The sequence below is a fragment of the Thermobia domestica genome, chromosome 10, assembly GCF_964235325.1.
Source record: "Thermobia domestica chromosome 10, izTheDome1.hap1.1, whole genome shotgun sequence".
In the NCBI taxonomy this organism is placed as follows: domain Eukaryota; kingdom Metazoa; phylum Arthropoda; class Insecta; order Zygentoma; family Lepismatidae; genus Thermobia; species Thermobia domestica.
In genome coordinates this window covers 118,523,247-118,548,060 of record NC_137463.1, presented here as the reverse complement: position 1 = coordinate 118,548,060, position 24,814 = coordinate 118,523,247, and the positions used below count along the sequence as shown (strand labels likewise).

The window sequence follows — 24,814 nt, the reverse complement described above, 5'->3', positions numbered from 1 at the left end:
CAGCATCTTGAAAGTTAAAGTACCAAGTATAATTGTTCATCACAGTCTGTAATTTATAATGATAGCAATATACCGAATTTGTGTCTTTACGATACCAGTCAATATCTACGAATCTATGTACAAATTACTACTAAAAATAATGAAAAATATTATCACAAAACCCTGAAGAAGATATATATATATATATATATATATATATAATGTCAGTTGATGAGCAAAAATATAATACACCAATACCTGGTAAACTTTCCAAACTGGTGTCACCTTCGTCAAGGCCTTCATGATTATCATGTATGATCTGATGCTGTGCACTGGTTCTCTTTCTTCTTTTTAGGATATCCACATTCCTTTTATTATTATGGACTTTCGACCACGAGGAGGACTATTTTCAAATAAAAACATAAAAAATATATTAAAAATGATGTATCAATATTCTGTATACAGAAAAAGGAATTGAAGAAAAATCAATAATATGTAACCGGAAGGATTTACTGAAGAATCTCACTAATTAAATTTTTATAACCATCATCTGTTTCTGATTACTCCATACACCAAGAGAGATGTAAAAAAAAAATAATAATTAATAATGATTAAATAAATAAATAAAAAAAAAACACTCTAGCTTATATTCACTACAAATAACAGAAGGTGGTGTAACTAGCAAATTGAATATTTCAGAAGCAAGCACTCTTTCTATTATTGAACTCCTTCCTGAATGCCTCTATATAGATAATTTCTGAGCTAAAATTAGATAAATATTTCAGTATTACGTATGTGTTTGTTGGTGTTATTCCTGCTGTGGAGCTAGTCACAATGTTCAGGAGACTGATGAAACTCCGTGGGCAAATCATTTGAGCAAATAACAACAAAAGATTAATAATTTACCACATTTTTCCTAGAAACTAAAACTTTCTACTATTTATTTGTATTCACATTAGTCCTTTTTCCCCTATTTCCGAAAAAAATAATAATTAGAAAACAAATTTTTATAACATTTTTCAGTTTCTCCTAATCTTTATATACTGTATATACTATACAAATGTATGTACGTATGCTGTGTGTTTGTGTAGATGTTCCACCATAACTCTGAAATAAAATACATGAAGAAATTTTAACCAACCTTAGTACACATATTACTCAGTTTGAAAAAAAAAAAAGCACTATCTGGGTAATACTCCATTACTACACCGAGGGGACAGTAGGAGGGAGATTGGAATCAAATACTTTCCATCAACCTTTTCTTTCATTTCAGCTAGTTTAATTGGAATGAATTATAATAAGTGTCAGGAAAGTATCAACCCACTGAGAATTTAAAAAGTCACTTACCTCTCTCACCAACGTTTGGTGATCGCTTGGTAGCTCCTGTACGTCAAAACTGTTTTGTTCGATCGAGTCACTTTGAGACTCTTTTGTTGCCTTCAGAATATCATCTAAAGCTGCAACTGTGGCATGTTCCTCTTCATGATCACCAAATGCTACAAAAAGGAAGTGAATACATTATGGTAATGAAAGAAAATGAAATACATTATGATAATCAAAATAACTATAAAGATAGGCATCTACTAAAAATATACATGTTAATTTCTTTGACGCAATATTTCATGTTAATGTATTCATATAGCAATTTAAATTCGTACATGGTATCATCAAGTATCAGTATTAAAGTATCGTCTTCGTTGCGCTTTTCTGTTATTAAACGTTTGTTTGCTGTTGACCTCAACAATATTCCAATTTTGCATGACTTTGTAATATTCGTTGTCACAATGTTTCTAGCAGCTGCAAAATTCTCCATAGTCTCAGAACTTTCATACAATATTTCTCTGTGCATGAATTAGGAAATACATACTATGCAAAATATTTCAAACTCTGAGTATAGCTGAAAGTGAAGCTATAGCAATGAAGTTATATAAAACCTTTATTTATAAAACAAATTAAATTGACCAGAAAATACTAAAAACAATTTAAAAGAAAATAACTTGTTAAACGTTTCATCAAGTAGAATGGGCAAAAGCAGGGAGAAAAGAAAAATTAAAGAGCAGAGAAATAACTGTGAAACAACCAGTTGAGCGACATTGCTATTTCTCTGTTCCTTGTGCTTGTTTGTTTTTCTCTGCTTTTTCTCTTCATTTATGTTGTTTGAAAATGTCTGAATTAACTTTCAACTTTCTTGTTTAGTATTTTATAGCATTTGAAATGTGATGTTGGCGCAGAATGCTGGGCATATCATGGACCGAAAGGAAAAGGCATGAAGATGTACTAAAGGAAGCTAATGAAGGACGACAGATCATGAAGATAATAGGAAAAAGAAGAAGCAGCATGCTTGGCCATCTTACTCGGCACTCCGATTGGATCTCCGTGTTGATAGAGGGAAAAGTTGAAGGTAAAGCAGGAAGAGCAAGACCAAGGATAGAACATCTAGATGCAGTTACAAAGAAGAGATCTTATCAAAGTATAAAACAGCTCTCCTAAGGGAGAGAAAAATTTTAAAATTTCCATGTTGCCCACCAACCTATGGTTGAGGAGAGAAACACATTAATTATCGTACGAGATGGCGTTAATGTCTCAAATCTCAGGGAGTATGAGTCATAGCGGGTCAGGCCTAATATCATTTGATAGCTAACAGTTGAAGGTAGTAGATGTACAAAAATATTGAGATTCTTATCATCAGAGCTAATTGATTGCGCCGTGAAGATGAGTGAACATTCCACTAAATTGCGCTACATTTTTGCAATTTTACTTCGATAAAGGCACAAAAGTTGCGCAAGTCCGTGAAGATATTTGTGCTGTTTATGGGAGTGATAAGTTATCAAAAGCTACAGTCAAAAGATGGTCCGCCGCTTTCGTTCTGGAAATGTAGATGTCCAAGATGATCCTCGTAGTGGGCGATCAATTACAGAGAAAATGGATGATATTCTGGCAAAGCAGACCAAGTTCGGCATGGAAGCTATCATGAAATTACCAATGACATAAAGATCTATCACCAGACTATGTTAAACCATTTGGAGGAAGCTGGCTACAGAAAGAAGCTCGGCGTTTTGGGTGACACATGATCTTACTTAAAAATATTTACTACATCGAACTCTACCTGCGAATATTTACTGAAACGTAATGAACAGAAGCCATTTCTGAAGCTGTTGATTGTAATAGTGAATATGTGAAGAATGTGGAAGAGTTAAATGGTGAATAATCTGTGAAGAATGTGGTATAGCAAATAGTTTGCGAAGAGAGTGAGAGTACTGTCAATGTGATGGGGCATGGGGTTAGCCAGCTTTGGCATGAGTCAAGAGTTCGTGTGAGCAAGAATGAAGTTGGAATATGCAAGTTGGTATTTCATAAGTACTGTGGAGAATATTATTTAGTAGCATGGAGATAATAATTATTAAAGTACATTTGAAGTTTGTGTGCATGTACCCGTATTCGTAAATAAAGAGTAGCTTAGTTTGGAAGTAGTTATTTTTAATAGTTAAAGTTATAGCTGTATAGTAGTGGCGACGAGGATTGATTACGAGTGATGGAAAATGGATAACTTAGGTTGTGACGACGCCCCCACAGACGCTTAAGAAGGTTACGATGTGCATTTGGTAGGCTTGAAAGGGCATTGTGTATTACGACTGCTACCACAGGCAGGCAGAACGATAGACTCGGACCCATACTGTTGACAATTAGCGCGAGTGCACCTAAGAAGTAAAAAGGAACGACTGGAACTGGTCAGAGAAAGGGAGTTGTATACCACGCTGACAACGCCAGATCGCATACATCTTTTACGATCCATCAGACATTGAGAGAACTTAGCTGGGAGGTTTTAATGCATTCACCATATAGCCCGGGCCTGGGACTATCAAATTGCCATTTGTTTTGATCTCTACGGAACTCTCTGAATGGTGTACAGTTAGTTTTAAAAGTGGCTTGTGAGAACCATGTGTCACAATTTTTAGACCAGAAACTACACCAGTACTATAGTACCGGGATTATGATGCTGCCGGAAAAAAAAAAAAAAAAGTGCATATATTGTTTTATAATGTTATTTTAAAATCACAATAAATATATTCTCAGTTTTAACTTTCAAAAGCTCCATACCTTTTAGACCATTTAGTTATCAATATAATGGAAACATTCATGCACTGCAATACATTCTTCTTGAATTAGTCACATTCGTGCAGTACGACTGTCTTGCATTAGTGTTGTGTTATGCAGTAATGAGTAGTACGTGAGGAGTTGTAATCCAAATTTATGTAAGCCACAGAATAGATATTTTTGGTGCACAATAGAAGACATTTCTGATTTTCAAAGAGAGCAAATTGTGGGTGTTTGGTTAGTTGTAACAAGTATATTGAAGACTGCCAGCAGGTAAGCTATACTGAGGGCAACAAAGTCGAAAGTGATGATAGTATTCGGATATCGTGGCACTATAGCATCAGAAAAGAAAAATATTGGGCGAAAACGAAACCTCGGAAAGAGAGATAGCTGAGCATTGAACAGGACTATCAGAAAACTCCAGAGCTAATGTAACACAATGGACTGCAGGATGCTAATCACCGTCGCCAATGCGATAGCAAGAAAAAAAACAGCACTGACAACAAAACAAACAGCAGCCAATGGAAAAATAATATGGACCGATAAGTAATTTTCCTCCTTGTTTCTACCAACTCGCCGTGTTTATATATGGGAGCGTCCAAGGAGATGTATGCTGCGGACTGCCTACTTCCTATAGTTAAACATTGCGAAAACTTGCAATGTAGGCTATTCCATTCGTCCTATTATTGTTCTTAAAAGACGAATTATTCCCAGTGGGTATGTGCACATTTTAAATGACAAGATGCTTCCTATAGTACAGATAGGTTCCCTATGAACGAACAGTCTTTTAAGATGTAAATGCATCAATATATAGAGAGAAACCTGTTTAAACGTGGTTTGAGGAACACGAGGAATGAACTCCAAATTAACTTTATTGAACATCTTTGATCAGTTTCAGAGCAGCTAGTCCGGTTCAGAGTTACACCTATATCATCGCTGAGGCAACCGAGTGCTGCAGTACATGAAGAATGATCCAGTATTCCTCTGGAAACGATTCACGACTTATATGTCTCAACTACTCAAATTCAAGCTGTACTACAGCCAGGGGTGTAGCCAGCAGGTTTGTGTACAGGGGCCCGTCGTTTTTGAGGGAGGGGGGGCAGCTACAATGTACAAAGCCAAAAAAAAAAAAAAGTGTTGCTGCTAGTGTTTTTGACGAATGAAATAAAGGAAAATTTTGGTTTCCTTCTGGAAAACTAAAAACACTATTTTAGCTTCTTCTTCTTCTTCTTCTTCTTCTTCTTCTTCTTCTTCTTATTATTATTATTATTATTATTATTATTATTATTATTATTATTATTATTATTATTATTATTATTATTATCCATAAATTATATTCAAGATAGTTTTTATTAGGCCCTATGCTTAATCAAAAACTACTACCCGGGACCAAACGCTACACTTCTGTGCATAACTATAAAGGTAACCAAAAAAGTTCTGTCCCTTTTCGTGGAAGTCTGTGTTCAATTGGACCTCACACCATGAGTTGAATGCGATTGGAGATAAGGCGAACGTCAGTTGTTGGTGCGGGTATATCCAACGTACTACCTGGTTGTGGCAATTCAGACACACCGTGAACTTGCGTAAAGACAGAGGGAACATGGGACGTCCACAGAGCGTCATAAGAGCATGCATTCTGAACGAGTTCCAATGGAGGTCAAACGCCGCTGTAGCGGGACAGGAGATATGCCAGGCCTTTGGTGAGGGTGTCGTGACGACGCGGACATTGCAGCGATGGTTTAACAAGTTTAAGGACGATGACGAAACACCCGAAAATACCACCTGCCAGAAGACCAACACATGTACAAAGAGGAACTGGGACTACAATTCAGTGTGTGGAGAAACCATTCGGCAGCACATCCATCAACTTGTGAAGCACTACAAGTTGGGTCGATGGGTCTCACATATTTTGACTCCGGGCCAGAAGGCAACGCGGCAGTCGCCTGTGTTTATTTACTGTTTCGGAGCCATTTCTGGACAGGGTGTTGACATGTGATAAAAAGTGTGTCCTATACGAAGCTCCATGGCGTCGTCATCATTGGTTAGCATCCCATGAACCGATTGCAAAACAGCCGAAACAGCACTGTACCAGAAGAAGGTCCTTCTGTGTGTTTGGTGCATCGGAAACTGCTACCAGCTGGTCAGAGTATCAATGCAACTGTGTAGTGTCAGCAGTTGAGCTGTGCTCAACAAAAACTCAAAACTCTGGAGCCATCACTTCTGAATTGCAAATGAGTCCTCGTTTACGGGACAACGCTAAGTCCTACATGGCTAGGATGACTCAGGACACTATTTTCCGCCTTGGATGGGAAACAATATTGCAACCACTATATTCCCCGGGTATTGCACCGTCCGATTATCACCTGTTCCATTCTTTGGACAATCACCTAAAAAAACATAATTATTTTATTACACTGAGTAGAAATAAAAGAGAGAGCGAATGAAATCCAAATTGAATAAAAGCATTATTTCTCACCAAATCTCCCATCCTCTATGACTTTTAAAACACTTATTAAAGAATACAAAAATATACTGTACTAACAAATCAGTTTTGTACCTTTGTTTTATGGCTGTATTTGTAGTACCTTGTTAAAACGTTTTTCTTCAAACTGTCAAATATAAATCGCAGTAAATTGTGTAATCTGCTGTCACAAAAAAGTATCCTATTTTTCGATCGGTATAAGGAAGAGATACTATACTATTTATCGATCGGTATGGAAAACAATATTTCTCCATACTATTTTACCATAAATTATTAATTGTCAATAAACTTTGTTACTTTTAAACGAATGGAGCGAGATAATTTTACTATGATGTTTTAAAAGCTGGTCATTTGGGGGGGGGGCAGGAAATCATTTGAGTGGGCCAGGAAACCATTTGGGGGGGCCTGGCCCCGATGGGCCCCCCTTGGTTACACCCCTGACTACAGCCTAAAGATAGTCGAAAGCCGCGTTAATCAGATAAGTTGTACATTTTATGAATATAAAAAAAGTGAAGTACGCTATCAGAGCTTTGGCTAAATAAGTCATCAAATAAGACAGGTAAACTAGGGAGGAAAGAAAGGAACGAAATTAAGAGCAGAAAAACAGCTGAGAAACAACCACTTATAAGAGTATGTGTAACGAGTCACTTGCAAACAAAATAGTGAAAACACGATAACACAGTACTTCTACTGTGTAACTGCTTGTAACTGATTAGATGTCTTCTACTAAATTGCCTCTTGTCTATGCGGCACGGTTATAGGCTGTCCCGGTAGAGAGCGCAGAAAATTTGACGTCTGCTCTTTCCTACTTAAAGGACAAAGAAGAGGCTCTTTGGATGAAGAAATTCTACAGCAAATTGACGTTACAAAACAAAATACAATTTTGTTACTTGCATGCGGATTCAAACTGAACTAATTGTATGTAATTTACTCCATAGAACAATAATCTGCAATAATGTAATAACTTTTCTATTGCCTCTGATCTCTTTTCTTTTCGCTTGATTTTCAGACTGTTTTTCTTGTTTATATAAATCTTTAACAAGCCCCAATTACTGAAGGTACGGTGTTTTTTTCTTATTTATTTATTTATTTATTTATTTATTATTAAGATTCACAACGAGAGAAAGTTCTAATAGTTCGTTTTATAGATATGTTTGAAAACCAGTGTAAACAAATCTCATTTCTATTACCCACCGCACCTACAACATTGAAGCCAGTGTCTGTGTAGTTCTGCATCTTAAGGGTAATTTAAGTACTTGATAGACTTTTTAAGATTACTTTCAGTTTACACCAAACTATTGCTGCATACTGCAACAGAACACCTAGTGAACGGTAATTACCGTTTAAAAATCAATAATTTAAAACTAAATGTAAATATTCACATCATCTAAAACAATGACACTTTCCATTCGACGCTCGAAATTCGACATGTGAATATAAAAGATGCATTCCCTGAAAAGCAATAATAACAATAAAGAAAATATATCATAAAACAATTAGATGGTCATTACATTAAACAAGAAGAAGAAGAAGAAGAAGAAAAAGAATTTCGTTTCACATTGTCAAACTATATAGACTTCCATAGTATATGAACTGAATATTGAAATCAGAAGTAATAAATCTATAACTTCAGGTTACAATAGAGGGATAATATGAGAAATAGAATCTCTTCATCGGACGTGTAACACACATCAAAAACACTTTTTCGTTATCTGTTACAATTATCACTATATAGGAATCAATATTAATACCAGTAGTTATACTAGTTCTTACTAATTTCAGCTTCAATAGAATATTAAAGCTGGGATGAAATCTATTCTTGAATTCGGAATCGATACCAGGAAGCGCTTGTTCCATTCTATTCCCGTTTCTATTTTATGGGAATCAATATTAGAACTGAAAGTGATATTTGATTTTTACCACTTTTGGTTGCAATAGAGGAGAATTTTATTCTTGGTACGCTCAATTCATATCAAAAAGCCATTTCTCACTATCTCTTTCCAGTTTTGTTCTATAGCGATGAACGTTGAAACCGGAAATATATAATTTCAACCATTTCTGAGAAAAATATTGAACCTATTGTTAAGACTCTGAATCATTTCCCAGAAACAACTGGTTTTACAATTTTTGCTCTATAAAAGTCAATATTGAAGCCGGAAACAGTAGTGAATTTCTACCACTTCCGGTTTCAGTAGAGAGGGAGATGTAAGTACATATATTTTTATTTGAGACACTGAATCAATTCCAAAAACTGGTTGTCCCTATCTTTACCGTTTTCGTTCTACGGCAATTAATGTTGACACTGGAAATGTTTAATTTCTAACACTTTTGGTTTGAATAGAGGATTAACGGAGGAGTTGGAACGTAATCTTGAGACACTGAATTGATTTAAAAAAACTCCTCGATTGTCTAACCCCTTTTGCTCTAATACCTATCAACAGATAGACGAACATAGACATTCTGTACGACCTCCATACTTATCCATGATGTAGTTTGGAAGTCTAAAAACTGGGAATAATCAAGAAAATGACATAAATTTTCATTAACAGGAGTATTTGAAAAATTCTGCTAGCCTACTTCATAGAATTACTAGTTTTCTTTTGAATCCACACAGAGGATTTGCAAAACACTTCCCCAAAGCTTGTTAAACATTTAACACTATTCGCATTTTCTCAAGGATTTCTCAAGCGTTACGTCTATGAGTCATACGATCTGCACCCGACTCCCTCCGAACGAAAACTGAAATGTTTTGAGGACCTGTCCTCAAGTAATCTTGAGTTACAAGAACTTTCGCTAAATATTTTATTAGATAGGGGAAGAACACGTAGAAAGAAAATAAAATAAAGCCGCTGTAAAGATTCAGATGGGCGGCAGATTAAAATTCAATCTCATAATAGTGTTGAAGGTTGTGAGTAGAAAGAAAGTTGTTGATGAAGATAGAACTAATGAGATGGGTTGGTTGGTAAGGATACTGAAAATAATATATAAATGTAAATATATTTACAGAAAAAAAATTATGACTAATTTAAATAGAAATGAAACAAATGAGTTTTTTTCACATTGTCAATCTATAGTAGAGTTCCAAACTATGCGAATTCAAAATTGAAAAAACAACAACAAAAAAGGAAGTCTATACCTTCCAGTTATAATAGAGGGTTATGAGAGAATTTATTCTTAGGACGCTAACCCTTTATCAAAAAGCCAATTCTCGTTATATCTTATTGTTTTAGCTCTATAAAAATTAATACTGAAACCGGAAATGGAAGATTTCTATCAATTCATATTTTAGTAGAGAGATTAAGAGTAGAGAATAAATCTATTATTTGGACGCCTTATCAATACGAAAATACCGCTTCTCACTATCTAATACCGTTTTTGTTGTACGAAGAGAGCAATAAAACAGGAAATTGTTGATTTTTATCACTTACATTTTCAATAAAGAGTTGACGAAGTATATAGATGTATGCTAAGGTCGTTGAATTGGTTCTGAAAAAAACACGTCTCGACAATCTTAACTTTTTGCTTTACATGGATCAATATTTACATCAGAAGTGATAATGGATTTCTACGACTTCGGTGTTAGTAGAGACATACATAGAGATTAAATTTATTCTTGAGACTCTGAATCTAATCCAAAAGCTTTGGGGTCCCGGGTTCGATCCCAGCCCCCGCCAAGTGAACTTTGTGGTGGACAAACAGCGTGTGCGTGGGTTTGCTCGGGGTTCTCCCGTTTCCTCCCACTTTCTTCATTCCACCATTTCATTCATTACTCATCATTACCGTCTCCTTTAGCCTAACCGGCATAACCGTGGGACGTAAAACTCAGAAATTTCATTTCATTTTCATTTTTCTAATCCAAAAGCCGCTTGTCGTTATCTATTACCGTTTTTTTTCTAAGACGATTAACGTTGAAAAAAGAAATGGTTAGTTTCTACCTCTTTCGTTTCGAATACGTGGTGAATGGCGACGATAGAATCTATTCTTGGAACGCTGAATCAATTCCAAAAAACTAAATTTCAATATTTCTTACCGTTTTTGTTCTAACCTTACCTGTCGACTGACGAACAAACAGACAGACAGATGGACATAGTCGTTCTATAAGACTTCCAATACTTATGTATAGCCTAGTTCGGAGGTTTAAAATAATTGAAAAAAATAAAAAAATAGCAAGATAAAATAAGGTGTAGGGATATAGACTAAATGTAGTAGAATAATTGATTCGAGAATAAAATGGTTTGAGTCTTTCAATTTTCTTTCTAGACTAGCTGAACCTGCGTTCTCTACACAGCGAATCTTTCACATATAAGTATGAACCTCCTTGTCATTCCTCACAACATCTGTACATGTCCTCTTACAGACACAAGTGAAGGACATCTTGATAAAAATCGGCAACAGGTATCATAAATGGGAGAGTTTTTCGATTATTTTTTCAATATCTTGCACCGTTTGCAAGATTTGAGCCTACTTCCCATTGGAATTTCTAATTCATGTATGAATAGTGTTTTCTTTCTTCTTGCATGCAGTATGCAATAAGCAAATACATTACACACACAATTATTATAATATCAGTGATATATAGTGTTCATTGGGTAAAACACTCCAAACAATAAAGATTCGTCTTAGACTGGAAAAATGGTTATCCTTCGTTTTTCATTATCATTTGGCCATGAAACAAACGCCGGAGAGATATACTAACTACGTATACAAATGTGTTGTGTTGGAATGTATAACTCGTAGGATATGATGCTTTAAAATTTCAATACTTCCAGTGTATCTTTAAAACAATAATAAAGAAATAATGCTCATTTTTAAATATTCAATTAGAACTGAACAATCTACACACAATTTGCAATTGATCAGTGAAAACGGCATCTTTCTAGAGCCTGTAGTTTCTGAGACATCATTGTCAAAAGAATTTGCCCCAAACGTAAACGTCCACAAATGTATAAACTTTTCTTGACCACAAACATATAAACTTAGCATTTTAATATATAGATACTTTTAGGATAGTGTGGTCTAATGTATTATTCTCATGAGCTATATGTTCTGGCACAGGTACATTGGTAAATTTGGATGCTGCAGCAATATTGGTATTTATTGATGTGGATTGAAAGAGCAGTTATAGTTTTGCTAATAGAATGCTTGATAATGAGTGGTGCATTTGAGGACGTAAATGAAGTTTAATAAATCACAAACTATCGCAATGGAGGAAACTATCTTTGTGAAGTGATGTTGCAAGGTCAAGTTAGTATCGAATATAGGACTGATTTTGGATCTAAACTTCCGGCATTTCTTCGGTAGTAGAGCAGAAAGTTTCAAGATAACACTTCTAGTAATAAGGGTGCAAATATTGGGGGATTTTTCAGTAAACAACTTTGGGGCGAATCGGGAAATACTTTTCGGTTTTACGTGCTGAGTACACGGAATAAGCAATATTCCTTAATTTCAGTTGAGAAAGAAGATCGGAATGATATTAAGTTAATCTATCTATAGATAGATAAATATAGATATAGATATAGGTATAGATATAGATATAGATATAGATATATATTTATTTATTTTTTCAGTGGTAATTTCACCATGACTAAATTGTTCGGTTGTCGAAAGCTGAGAAGATAATCTTGAAATAATTGCTGATGGCCGATACAGTTGAACAGATGGGTTCCCCAATTAGTCAAGACTGGGAGTTCCTGAAGTGGAGACATGGTCAACTGTTGATAGATTTGATATCTACGTCAGTCTCGAGATGTTCATTCTCAAGTCTGATGTCCACATTAAGGAAAATAACTGTATAGTTGAAGAAGGGCGAGATGAATTTCTTTAAGCTCTTGTCAAATGACAGTAGTACCAATGGTGATTGGTTGTGAATCCATGTTAGAGAAATTTCGTCTATCAATCATATCTAATAGAGAGCCACTTCTTTAAAAAAAAAATTAAATTAATCTTGCAAAACCATTAAAAGTTGGAGCATAATTATCCAAGTATATACGTAAGTTATACATTGAATTAATGAAGTTATATGCCCTATTTCTAAATAACTGATTGATAAGCCTATGGTAATAGAATAAAAACTATATTACAAAAGCACCAAATGCGAAACAATGCATAGTAGAATATTGAGAATCTGAGTACAAATTAAATTTATACGTACCTCTTTCTCCACTCATTTGGGAAGTGACTTGAGGGTTTTGGTTTTCTTCAATTGGAGCTATATCTGTCAAACAGCAATATACCTATAGATTTCAAAATAATAACAAATTTAGAAGTGTTACAGAATAATTATAATCATAATTCAAAAATATTTTATTTTCTGAACATAGATGGTTAATATCTTTAACTAGAAATATTACACTCACTCATCAAAGAATGAATCTTATTGTATGACTAAATTTTCAAGCAGCTACTTTAACATTCAAACGTTTTATACGTCTTAACTAAGATATCTGTTACTATTATCATTACAGAAATTTAATTTTTATAAAGGCATACCTATGGACCTAACAGAATGGTATACTGTGTTACTGTTAAATTGATTTATATTATGCAAAGAAGTACGTATGTGTTTGTGTGTTTTGGTATGTTAGATGAACTTTGCTATCTTAGAAATCTTCGAATTAGTTCAAGTAATGAACAAAACAACTATATTTGTCATTGTAATGTAAGTGGTTTGAAGACCAATCATCTAAGTTAACTCAATAAGTATAAACCTAATTTTTCTGTATCCTGTAATAGATTGATTCAAAAAATGATATTTAACGTTGAAGTTTCCTGCTTGCTGTCAGTATTGTCAAAGAGGAAAGAAAAAATGTTTTACTGGGAATAGGATGTGTAGGAAAGAATTATAAATAATAACTGAAAAATATAATTAATTCCCATACATTCCATCCTTACTAAGACTTTTTTCCTTACCTATCTTTTGACAATCCTAACACTTGTCAGTGAAAAGATTAGATGTATAAAACCTTCAATCCTAAGCCAGAATCAATTCTCCGTTTGCGGAAAACTATTTCAGTTCGCACCAAGGAGGAAAGCTTATTTTGCTTGGCATCTGGCGATTAAATTGTGAAGATCTTGTATGATGAAATCGTTTGTCGGTTTTGTTGTTTTGCTGTAGTTTGCTGACAAACGTAGATTAATTAGTTCTGCTAAGATCATTTTACGTTTTTGTGTAGTAATACACGAAGGAATATAAATAGAGAATAAAAAGCAAAAATTCTCCATTAGCAGTTTCATCAAAGTAATAATAATAATAAAGTTTTGCACCTTTTCCACATTATATTTTTGTTGTAGAAAGATTTATTTTTTCATGTAAGTTAAAAGATATATGTTTGAAATAACATTGTAGCAATTACACCGAACAATAAAATTAAATGTATTCATCTTAAAATGGAATGTTTTAAAACTTATTTGTCAAGTATTTCGTATGCTTACTTTTCTTCTACGATCTGATATACATATTTTAGAAATGCACTAAATTTGCAGGAAACTGGAATTATCACAGGTTAAGCCTAAGAGTGAAAGTATTAATATTATTTTTGGAATCAATATGTTAGAAGATTTTTAAATTCACAATACAATGAGAAGGGCTTAAATTAATTACCGTATTTTACTCGCGTATCCCCCTCCCTCGCGTATGTATTACCTAACTTTTTAGCAAATGATTTTCATTTTTTTTTTACTCACGTAAATTTCTTTCTCTCATTGAGTTTACTAATACCATATTATAGTAATATTTATTACCATAGACTTTCTTGATATGCTAAGCTCTTCTTCTTACTATATCTTTCTGAACTAGAATTTCTATGTAATTTTTCTTTATCAATTTTAGTGTGGTGAGATTTAAGAAAAGGAATAAGCTTGTAAATACGGTGCTTAGCTTCCATCAATAAAATAAATCAATTTAACTATTGAAAATTTTCCAACTACATAATAACATTTCTCTTGACAGTACAACAAGACACTTTTCCTTTACTTCCCAAATTTATACAATATTACATTTAATAATGGCTTTCTAATCGCTTATAGCCTTTTACCATAAATTGCAGTAAACGCAACAATTAACTCTCTCTCGGAATTAATTGTCTTTATATCTTGCCGACGGAAAAAGAAAGTTTGTATGCCTCTATATTTGCCACACGATTCTTTGTGAACTGTATTCATGATATATATGACAATTCTTGCTCTTCCTATAGGTCAATGCGGATTTAAAACAGAAACACAATTCACTGTAACCGTTGAACGAGTATGTAATATCTTCGATGTTCGTTGATATTTGCTCTTTCGTAGACCACTGTATAGTAACCATGTCTAATACCTAGGTACTAATTTAAATAACACTTACTACCCTATTAATAAAACGAACATTATTTCTAAAATTTCATTTCATTTCCTTAATTATTTGTATCTTTTCTACATAGGTATTTATGCATCAACATACATATATCGTTGCAACAACAAAAATATATTTAAACTCATTTTGTACTCTTAGATGCATATACCTCTGAAAACTTGGGTTTGATCCTTGCCCAATTGCAAACTTTTACTCTGGGATGTAATGTAATTTCATTTATTAAATAAAAAATAAAATAAACATCAAAAAATACAACGGTTGTATATTATATGAAAAATATACTGTTACCTACTTTTGTCATATATATATACGTATTTCACTTAATATAAACTAGTCTTATAGATGTGGCTATCATAATCTTTTGCTACTCTATATTCTTTCTCTTCTATTATTATTATTATTATTATTATTATTATTATTATTATTATTATTATTATTATTATTATTATTATTATTATTATTATTATTATTGTTATTATTATTATTATTATTATTATTATTATTATTATTATTATTATTATTATTATTATTATTATTATTATTGATTGATTGATTCGTATAAATAAAAAAGAAATTTTACCTGGCATGTTGAAGATTCACCATCCAAATAATGCATGGAGTGTGAGCATTCAGGAGGCTTTCCTATCACTGGACTTCTTACTATAGGAGCTGGATATTCTCTTTCCGGGATAACCACGGGTTCTGACTCGGTTGTTAATGGCTTCACCGATGGAGTATAATGCTTGATGTCTGGGGGTTTGATTTTCTGTGATGTATAATACCATGAGAGTTCTTTCGACGACGACGGGTATTTTGTAGGTTTCAGAGACGAAGACGAGAACGATAATGATGATGATGACGATGTCAGTGATGAAGCACTCGGAGAAGGTGGCTGCGATTCAGACAGCTTACTGTAATATTGAAGACAGAAAATAGTCAAGTGATTTTCAATAGTTATCAAGAATAGACCCCCCAATTTTCATAATTTGGAAATTGTTGGAGTAACATAACGTAAGAAAATAAATAAATAAAACAAAATAGAATGTGTAAAGATGCGATGAACAAATGGATGGAACAGCAATTTGTTCATAAAGGAATAACTGTAAATGTTTGCCTATTGGTTACACTCTGTTCTTAGAGAAAGTAAAAGCGTAATTAATCTTTTGATTTCAGGATAACTATACTACTACACATAAGTTAAACAACTCAAGAGAACATGGTATAGCGGATGTGTGCTGCCCATTTAATTTGTATGAGACATATTCAAACAGAAAGAAGCACTAGCAGTGTGAGTGTTCTCTATACCGCGTAAGCAGCACCTTAGTAGCCAAGGTGAAAAGTTGGTGCTTCCAACGTAAACTACAGCCTAGTACTATCCCAGTCTCAAAGCACTAAAATGGTGGTTTGTACGTGGGTTATCAAGTCCAGATATCTTGAAATGTATCATAGACAACATGTGAGTGATGTTGACCGAAATCGAATAATTGGACGACTGACATTTGAATGAATAAAAGTGCTGTATCATAGCTTCCAAAATGGTCCTACTGTCAATAGGCATCATGGAGGAGGCCGTCCGAGAATGACGTCAGGGACAGATGACCGGTTCCTCACAATCACCCCATACATAACCGTAAAGTGTCATTCTCTCAACTGGCAGATGAGTAGTTTCATGTTACGGAACAACATGTTAGTCGTGAATCTGTTCGTAGGTGCCTGAATTAAGCAGGACTGTATGCCAGGGAGCCTGTCGTGTGTGTACCATTGCAAAGGATGCACAAACGTGCGGATATATGTGATATCAGGAGCATATTGACTGGAGAGAAAACTAGTGGACACGAATAATGTTTTCTGTTGAATCTCGATACATCCTGTCGTGGAATTTCGGTCGGATATTCTTGTGGAGAAAGTCAGAAACATGATATCATCCTAATTTCATTGCTGAAAGGTCGTCCTTTGGAGTTCGTTCCGTCATGGTGTGAGATGGAATAATGCTGTATGGGAAAACGAATCTCCAAACTGTGGAACATTGAAATTAGATGGCACAATGTAATCAGGATGAAATTCTTCATTCCAACGTTCGGAATTTCCATGAGCAATTGGTCCTGACTCCCTCTGTATGCATGACAATGCACGCCCGTACCATGCACATCTTGTGTCCAATTAATTGGAGACAGAAAATATTTCACGTATTAATTGGTCTGCTTACTTACCGGACCTTAATCTAATCGAGTATGTTTGGGATACTCTTGGGTGACGAATAATGTAGTGCAATCCACTAACACGAACAATTCCTGAACTGCGGATATCCCTCTTAGAGGAATGGCTCCATTACTCTCTTACTCAGGAATCTTACTCAAGACTTGATAAACAATTTAATCCGCAGCATAGGAGAACAGATGCTGTGCCTGTATGTCTGTTTGAGGTGGCCACACTCTGTATTGACAACCAGCGTCCTCTCACATTCCAGCTTTTGATGCAGAGGTATCTAAACTTTCTGGCTACTCTGTGCATCACAGCTACATTGATGTTCATTTCTGTTACATTGTGCATCTGTACTTTCTTTATACGTACTTGGTGAAATTATATTTTCTTTTCATTTAGTGTTACTCCCTTCGAGTTGCTTATGTGGAGTAGTATATATAGTACATGGACAGGGCTTAAAAGAAAATAATATGAAGAGTAGCTAAAACATCATTAGAATCCTCTTACCTAGATATAATACTTGAGTGTTTTTGGAATTCCAGAAAGTACAAAGCAGCCATAGCAACCAAACTGAAATAAACAAAAAAGAAGCGTGAAATTGAGAATACATCACTATGTACACAATGTAATTTTATATATAAACTACTTATAATGTTACTTTCTTTATAAGCATGTGATAATTCCACATAAAATTGAAGATAAATTAGAAATGAAAATATACACAAAAGTCTTCACTTGAAAGCGATAGCAATTTTCGATTAAAGCCATTTTAAAATAGAAAAATGTATAGTAGAATGAAATACTCAATTATAAATTTATTCTTGTACTTACCACTCGTATACTGCTATGAGGGTAAGTGCAATAATAATTGATAAGTGCATTGAATTATCACATACTATTCAAACTTAAAATAATTTAATAATAATAATAATAGAGTGTAATATTTTACTTTTACTTTGTTTGCAATATTATTTATTTAATATTGCAGTTAGAATGTCATGGCTCAATTAAGATTCAAAACGACTAAAATACCGAAATAAGTGTATAGTGTGCAAGTAGATACAGTTGTCACCTGCCCTGAATTAGGCGGAAGATCTTAAAATTTTCAGCGTCCTGAATTAATCCCAAGAGGGGCCATCGTATTGCGAGACGCCTGATTACCCAAAATTCTTACGAAATATGCGAAAAAAATTCTTTGTAACATTTGTAAATTTCGACCAATGGTGTGTATCTATGACTTTCGAAATATCAATATGGTTTTATCGGCAATATGGTTTTATCGGTTTTATTTTTCGTGTTCGCAATAGTGAAATCATCGCCACTTATGTTATTCTTTGACCGGTTCAATGGTACATAATTTCTCTTTAACTAACCGGCAACAATCTAACGTTACGGATTTTATTTTTTATGTGTGTATGGTTCAGGTTTAAATTTTCACTGCAATTTTCATTCACGAACATAAATAATTCTTTGTATTACTCTTAATAAATTGCTCCATGTGAGAACCAGCGATCTGCACATGTTGGATGTAAAGTTAGGATTAGGATTACAAATTTTATTTCTGGGCTTTCGGCATCTATGACTATATTAGCCAGTCACGTATAAGATATGACGTCCCTCAGCGATAACACTATTTGGAGAATTGGAGAGAAAGAAAGGAATTGTGAAGGAAGGAAGCGAATGAGAGTATTATGTTAGGTATCATCTCGGCATTTCTCTGATGTGAATAAGAAAAATCTCACTCAGGATGGCTGTCTTGGTAAAGCTTTTACACATTTTTGAGCGAGTGTTTTCATCGGGAATCGAACCCTAGACTGATTTTCAGCAAGGCGAGATCATTAGCGACTACGCTATGTGGGCCCACTTTCGTTCGATGTAAAGTATGTTTCACTTTAGGCATACCAAAAGGTGGCAATCCAACAAGTAGAGTAAACAATCGTACTATCCTCATGGCTTGCCATAACCTTCAATAGATTATTTTTGTTTCTATTAATTTATATTCCATAGATTTTCATATCACTTTTCTTATTTCAAGATCGACATTGAGCTTTCCTTAGTTAAAAAAAAAAGTATTCTACTTTTTCTAGCTTGTATCACGAGGACTCGAACTCTGTCAGTTTTGTTTGCATTTTTGTGTAGCTGTTTAGATCCTACTTAAGTTGTGATTTTACAAGTCATAAATTCAGAAAGTCTTCCTAAAAGTAACTACCATTACTTATAAGCTTTTTCAATCTTTCACTGATTGGTTGATTATACTTTGAATTTTTATGGAACACTCTGCTGTACAGAACGGAGACTACTATTTATAATACAACCTGAATCGCATCATATTTTGAATCCAGTACCAATCCACCTAAAATCGTCTCTGAAAGAACAGGGCTTTCTCTGACTCTATCTTACCTCTAACTGAATTGAATTATAAGCTCACACCTTAGATCTCAGTTATTTTGTTTCATATTCACTTTTCTGCCAATATTAGTTGTTTCTGCGGAAGATTTCCCACACAAAACATAGTAGTCTCAGTACATCCGAGGGGAATTTTGGATGCGGAAATTTTTAATACATATTAATTTCTACCATATGTTTACGTATTTGTGCTACAGTTTTTAGGTATTTTACTGTACCATTTGATACATATTGCAGACCGAAACTTACACTGTGTTGTTTGCATTCATTAAGTTGGAATATATATATATATATATATATATATATATAGTTACAATTTTAGTATTTAATGAACTCTCTATTTTTAATTATTTGTTTTTTCTTTTCTATTTATTCTTTATTAATTTCATACTTTTAATGCATTTGTAATGTAATTGCATACATGTGTACCAACTTATGTAGCAGGTTTATCTTTTTAGCTTTTTGCACTATACTTAATGCATGTATAATTTAGTGTTGTTTTACTATTAGACAAGTAGTTGGGAATATTTTTATTTACTTCATATTCATTCCTAAAGATTTTCATGAGACAAAATTTCATTACCGGAAATCATGCTTTCAAATAACATTCTACAAAAATAAATTGAATGTTGCAATACATTAATTTTGTCATTCTAATGAGTAGTAAACATATTTCGAAATTTTCCTTAACAATATACCGTAGCAAATAAATTTAATTAAAATATTTTATTATATTTTTCTTTGTTTTCAAGTGTCAATTAAAACAAACTGCACAGCTTAACGTAAGTGAAGTATAAGTTACATTAAATTTAATGTATGTACTTACCAAAAAGCCATCACCAATACTAGAACTACTATTAAAATTTGAACGAATTTGTTTGAACACAAACTGTCCTCAGAAAATGACTTATGTCTGTGTTTTTTCTTCACGGACACATTGGAACCTCTACTACTGGAAACTGTAAGAAAATAGAAATTGAATATATGAGAAATGTTACTTATGAGATAAATATATAATAGATATGAGCTAAAATCAAGCTTCTTGATTTAAAGTATTCTGAGAAGAAACGAATCATTCTCATATGTTATTTCTCTCGTAAGTGTGTTAAATTTCTTTTTCTCCTATAAGAATATATAACACAGAAGATAAAAGAATTTCAATAGCAGTTATTTCATTTTTTTTTCTTTGCAATTTTAATACCATCTTATTAAGTATTAAGTAATTCTACTATCATTTATAGTTATACTAATATTATATAACAACATTGATAGTATTGAGTGATTCCTACAAATCTCAAATGATAACTTATGATAAATTTAAAAATTATATTAAATTAGAATATCACCCCACTTGATGAAAGTAATATATATAATAATTTACTCGCCTCTATTTCAGGCCAGAAATTTTCCACCTAGCTTTCGTAAGTCTTGAATAAACTTAGACACAAATTATTTGTAACTTGAATATAAATAGTTCAAACAAAGAAATTATAACGCTGGTATGCATAAATTAAAACGAAAGGAAACTTATCTTTCTTTAACATTACAAAAACCGAAATTGTTGATTTTCTATCATTAGTGGATAAGAAAGCGAACCTTTTGTTTTAACGATAATACCAAACAGATGTGGAAATCAAAGCAGAATTTTTAGAATTGATTTTGAGGGTAGAAAAATAATTTATGTCTCTCTCAGTGGCTAAATAACACTAGTTTTATCAATCGTTTTAGTATGTGAGTACTAGTATGAAAGTAAAATAAAATGATAAGTTGTTATCAACGGATAATAAAGGGAAGAAATTTGGAAAAAGATAGACCAATCTATCAATCTACTCATGTATATTGAATTTATCAGCCTTAATGTCTGCTTTGAAATGTAAATTTCATTCTATGTTATTCTATGTGCATCAAATTATCAGCAGGTATCAATAATGAAATAACGCAGAAAAAATTGACCGTTGAACCGCCGACAACTCAAGGCTCTATCTTTTACTTACCAAGTGATTGTTTTACCAACTAAACTAATTGGTGAAGCAACTGACAGGCAAAAACCAAGAAATCAGGATTCGCCTGAGAGTATGGCTGCGAGATTTTTTTCTGTATTACTCTATTCATTTCTATTTATTTTTATTATAAGTATTACTATTAGACGGTAGAGATTGACATTTCGGTGTATCATAGTGTGACTACAAGAATCCCAGTAAGGATTAGCGGATAAAGAGAACTAATCAATCTAGATTCTCTGTTTACGTGACGATTTTGCTCTTCATAATTTCGGTATCCAGCTATGAAATGGGATAATTTAGTAAGTTTAACAAGTAGTGCTATCCTGCTTCATTTTGCATTACTTTCATTTCTGTAGATAGCTTTTGTTATATTTAACAGGCTACGTATAACATGATGAATACCTATAACATTATTAAACCATAATCATACAAAGTCAGAGTCAGTCTCAGTAATTAGCAATTTTCACTTAGGTAACCAAAAACATTCTCCGAGGAATGTTCTTGGTTACACTTGAGATAAGTCAGAATGATGTCCTTGTAATGAATGATTCTATTAAGTATTAAGTACTTACCTGTGGATACACTGCATGTAGATTTCATACTGTCTATTCTTTTTAGTTTCGCTAGTTTTCTATTCATCCTTTCTAGTTCGTCTATTCTGTTCTCCAAATTGTCTGTCACTTTGCATAATTCTTTCACGGCTCCCACATTCTCCAAAAATATTCGTTCCTAGTGATGTTAATAAATAAAGAAAAATTACTTTAATATTTTACATGCAAACAAATATGAGGCTCACTGTAAATACAGGCTGCTGTAATTGTAATATGTTGACAGAACTTCATAACTGAACATAGATCTACTTGAAGATTTTTATAACTACCCTTTCAATCATACTGTGTTATATCTAGAATGTAAGTGCTCTAAATGTAAATGTTTACTGTAGTGCATTGTAAGTGCTGTAAATGTTTCAAATAAGTTATGTTTGGTGTTGTTAGTCACAATGTCTTATTTCTTGCACGTGGCATATGTGGCATATTAGAAACAACGACCTTCTGTCGTCCGCTGTTCAGGAAAGCAACTAGTATGACGAATCACTTCCAGTATGCTGTGCAAGAGCAATAGTGCTCAGTTAGAGAGTGTTTGTGGGAGAGTGAATTCTACAGAATTCAAGTATATTATTAAGTACATCATAAAGGAACTATAGAACTAAGGAGTGTGAATATTTATAAGAACTATATTTATGTAATTGTGTCGTCATATAAACTTTGAGTAACGTGGCAGATATAGGACACTGTGACTGTAGTTGATCTGTAACCCGGAAAGTGTTACACGTATAAACTAAATGTAATGTGCTTATTTCGCTGAGAAGTTTTATTTTTGTGTTAATGTGTGTGTAAAAAATGGACAATGACCACATTTGGTTTGTTACAAATGACGAACCTTCTTAAAACCTAATTGGAAGCAAGTAAGTTTTGATGTTATTACTTCAGTGATGGAAAGTGGAAACATTTCTCATATGAACGATTTGTGTGATAAGGAAGGCGATGAGCTACGAGAATTTGAATCAACTGCAGGTAAGTCTTATTTTCTTCAATAGAACAAGCAAAGACAAATACCTGAAGCTGTAACTATTAGACTTGACAGATTCAGCCAGCCGCTATTGGACTCAGATGATATAAATAAGTATAGATCTAAAGGCTAAAGGCTTTGCTCAGAAAGTTGTAAGTATATATATATATATATATATATATATACAGGGTGTTAATGAACTATACCGACAAACTGTAAGAGGTGATTCCTCACATGAAAATAAGAGAACAACTTCATATGAACCTATGGCGAAAAGTGCATAGTTTCAGAGCTAAGGCTGTTCAAAATCGCGAAAAAGCTAAATTTCAATAGGCCCTATTCCGAATTCTAGAAAGTGTGGATGATGGTCGTTATCGGCGTACAGGAAGACACGCATACACAACCCAAAAGTGCATATTTCATCAATTTTCAATAGGTCTACAGGGTATTCCCTAGAGGATGTTATTCTCAGATATGCTCTCAATAGAGTTTTCAGATATACCCTGTTTTCAAGGAGCGTCCAGAGTAGGCAGAAGGTAAGCCTTGACAACAATGGAGATCTAGTGCTTCCAAGGGAAGTCGGAAGTGTTAGGAACCAGCAGCTCCATGTTTTTTTGTGTTCCGATGTATTTCGTCCGGGTAAATTTCACATTTTCTTAACTTATAAGCGTGAAAGAAAATATCACAGCATGCGTTTTTCCGAGTACGAGAAACCGTGCTGCTGACGATCCTTAACACTTCAGACATCGCGCCAAAGGATTCCACCTTCACTGCTATCCAAACTTATCGTTTTCCTACTTTGAACCAATCATAAAGTCAGAGCATATCTCAAAATTCGATTGATGGCATGTCTGGGAATTTCACCCTGCAGGGAATACTCTGTGCACCCATTGAACATTAATGAAATGTGCAATTTTGAACTGCGTATGGATGACTTCCTTTACGCTAATAAGGACTACCATCCACTATTTCTCAAATTCGAAATAGGTTCTCTTGAAATTTGGCCTTTTCGCGATTTTGGACAGCCCTAGCTCTGAAACTATACACATTTCCCCACGGGTCCATTTGAACTATTTCTCGTATTTTTATGTGAGGAATCACCTCTTACAGTTTGTCGATATAGTTCATTAACACCCTATATATATATATATATATATATATATATATATATATATATATATATATATATATATATATTGAAGGGCTCGGGGGGAAAACACGATAACTGACATTTTCGGTATTTTGAAATTTTTAGATATCTGTATTCTTCATCACACGAACAGTCGATCGGTGGCGAAATTTCGTCAATCCTCCAATAGATGACAGAGTAATACGCGTTGAAAGTTTTTTCTCTTACGACTTCCTGCAAGTAAATTACGGTAAATAGCAAAGATGGCGACAAGAAGAGAGCTGGTGTTTCCCAGCACGTCCAAAGAAAAGTGATAATAAGAGTAGTAGCGACTAACAGACTTATTCGGAGGATGATCATGATTCCGATAAAGATCCAGAATATATACCAGAACAGAGAATGTTCCAAAAAAAGGATATACTGATTTTGAGGTGAGTGAAAATAGGCGCCAAAAATCTTTACTTTCATGTACAATGTGTTATCTACTGTTGATGTCATTCTTTACATGCAGCAGTGTGCTGGATAATAGTTGCGAGCGAAACGCTATTGTTGTATGTAGGTATTGGTCATTATTGGAAAGGAGAGAAAATATTTACGAT

At 33.7% G+C, this 24,814-nt stretch overlaps 1 protein-coding gene and 1 long non-coding RNA gene across 7 annotated transcripts in view; one reads left to right on the top strand and one right to left on the bottom strand.

The window, feature by feature from the left end:
* Nucleotides 1-24,814, bottom strand: part of LOC145662678 (uncharacterized) — a 481,436-nt gene that overhangs the window by 13,146 nt on the left and 443,476 nt on the right. For all 6 annotated transcript variants that reach the window (XM_081728499.1, XM_081728500.1, XM_081728495.1 and 3 more), the window contains 7 exons: nt 22,090-22,246; nt 20,341-20,473; nt 17,616-17,678; nt 15,487-15,817; nt 12,708-12,789; nt 1,327-1,475; nt 238-382 (listed from right to left, as the gene is read on the bottom strand). In XM_081728499.1, the coding sequence (XP_081584625.1) occupies nt 238-382; nt 1,327-1,475; nt 12,708-12,789; nt 15,487-15,817; nt 17,616-17,678; nt 20,341-20,473; nt 22,090-22,246 (1,060 nt within the window). The remainder of the gene's footprint in view (nt 1-237; nt 383-1,326; nt 1,476-12,707; nt 12,790-15,486; nt 15,818-17,615; nt 17,679-20,340; nt 20,474-22,089; nt 22,247-24,814) is intronic.
* Nucleotides 1-24,814, top strand: part of LOC145662679 (uncharacterized) — a 199,594-nt gene that overhangs the window by 46,453 nt on the left and 128,327 nt on the right. The window lies entirely within an intron of this gene.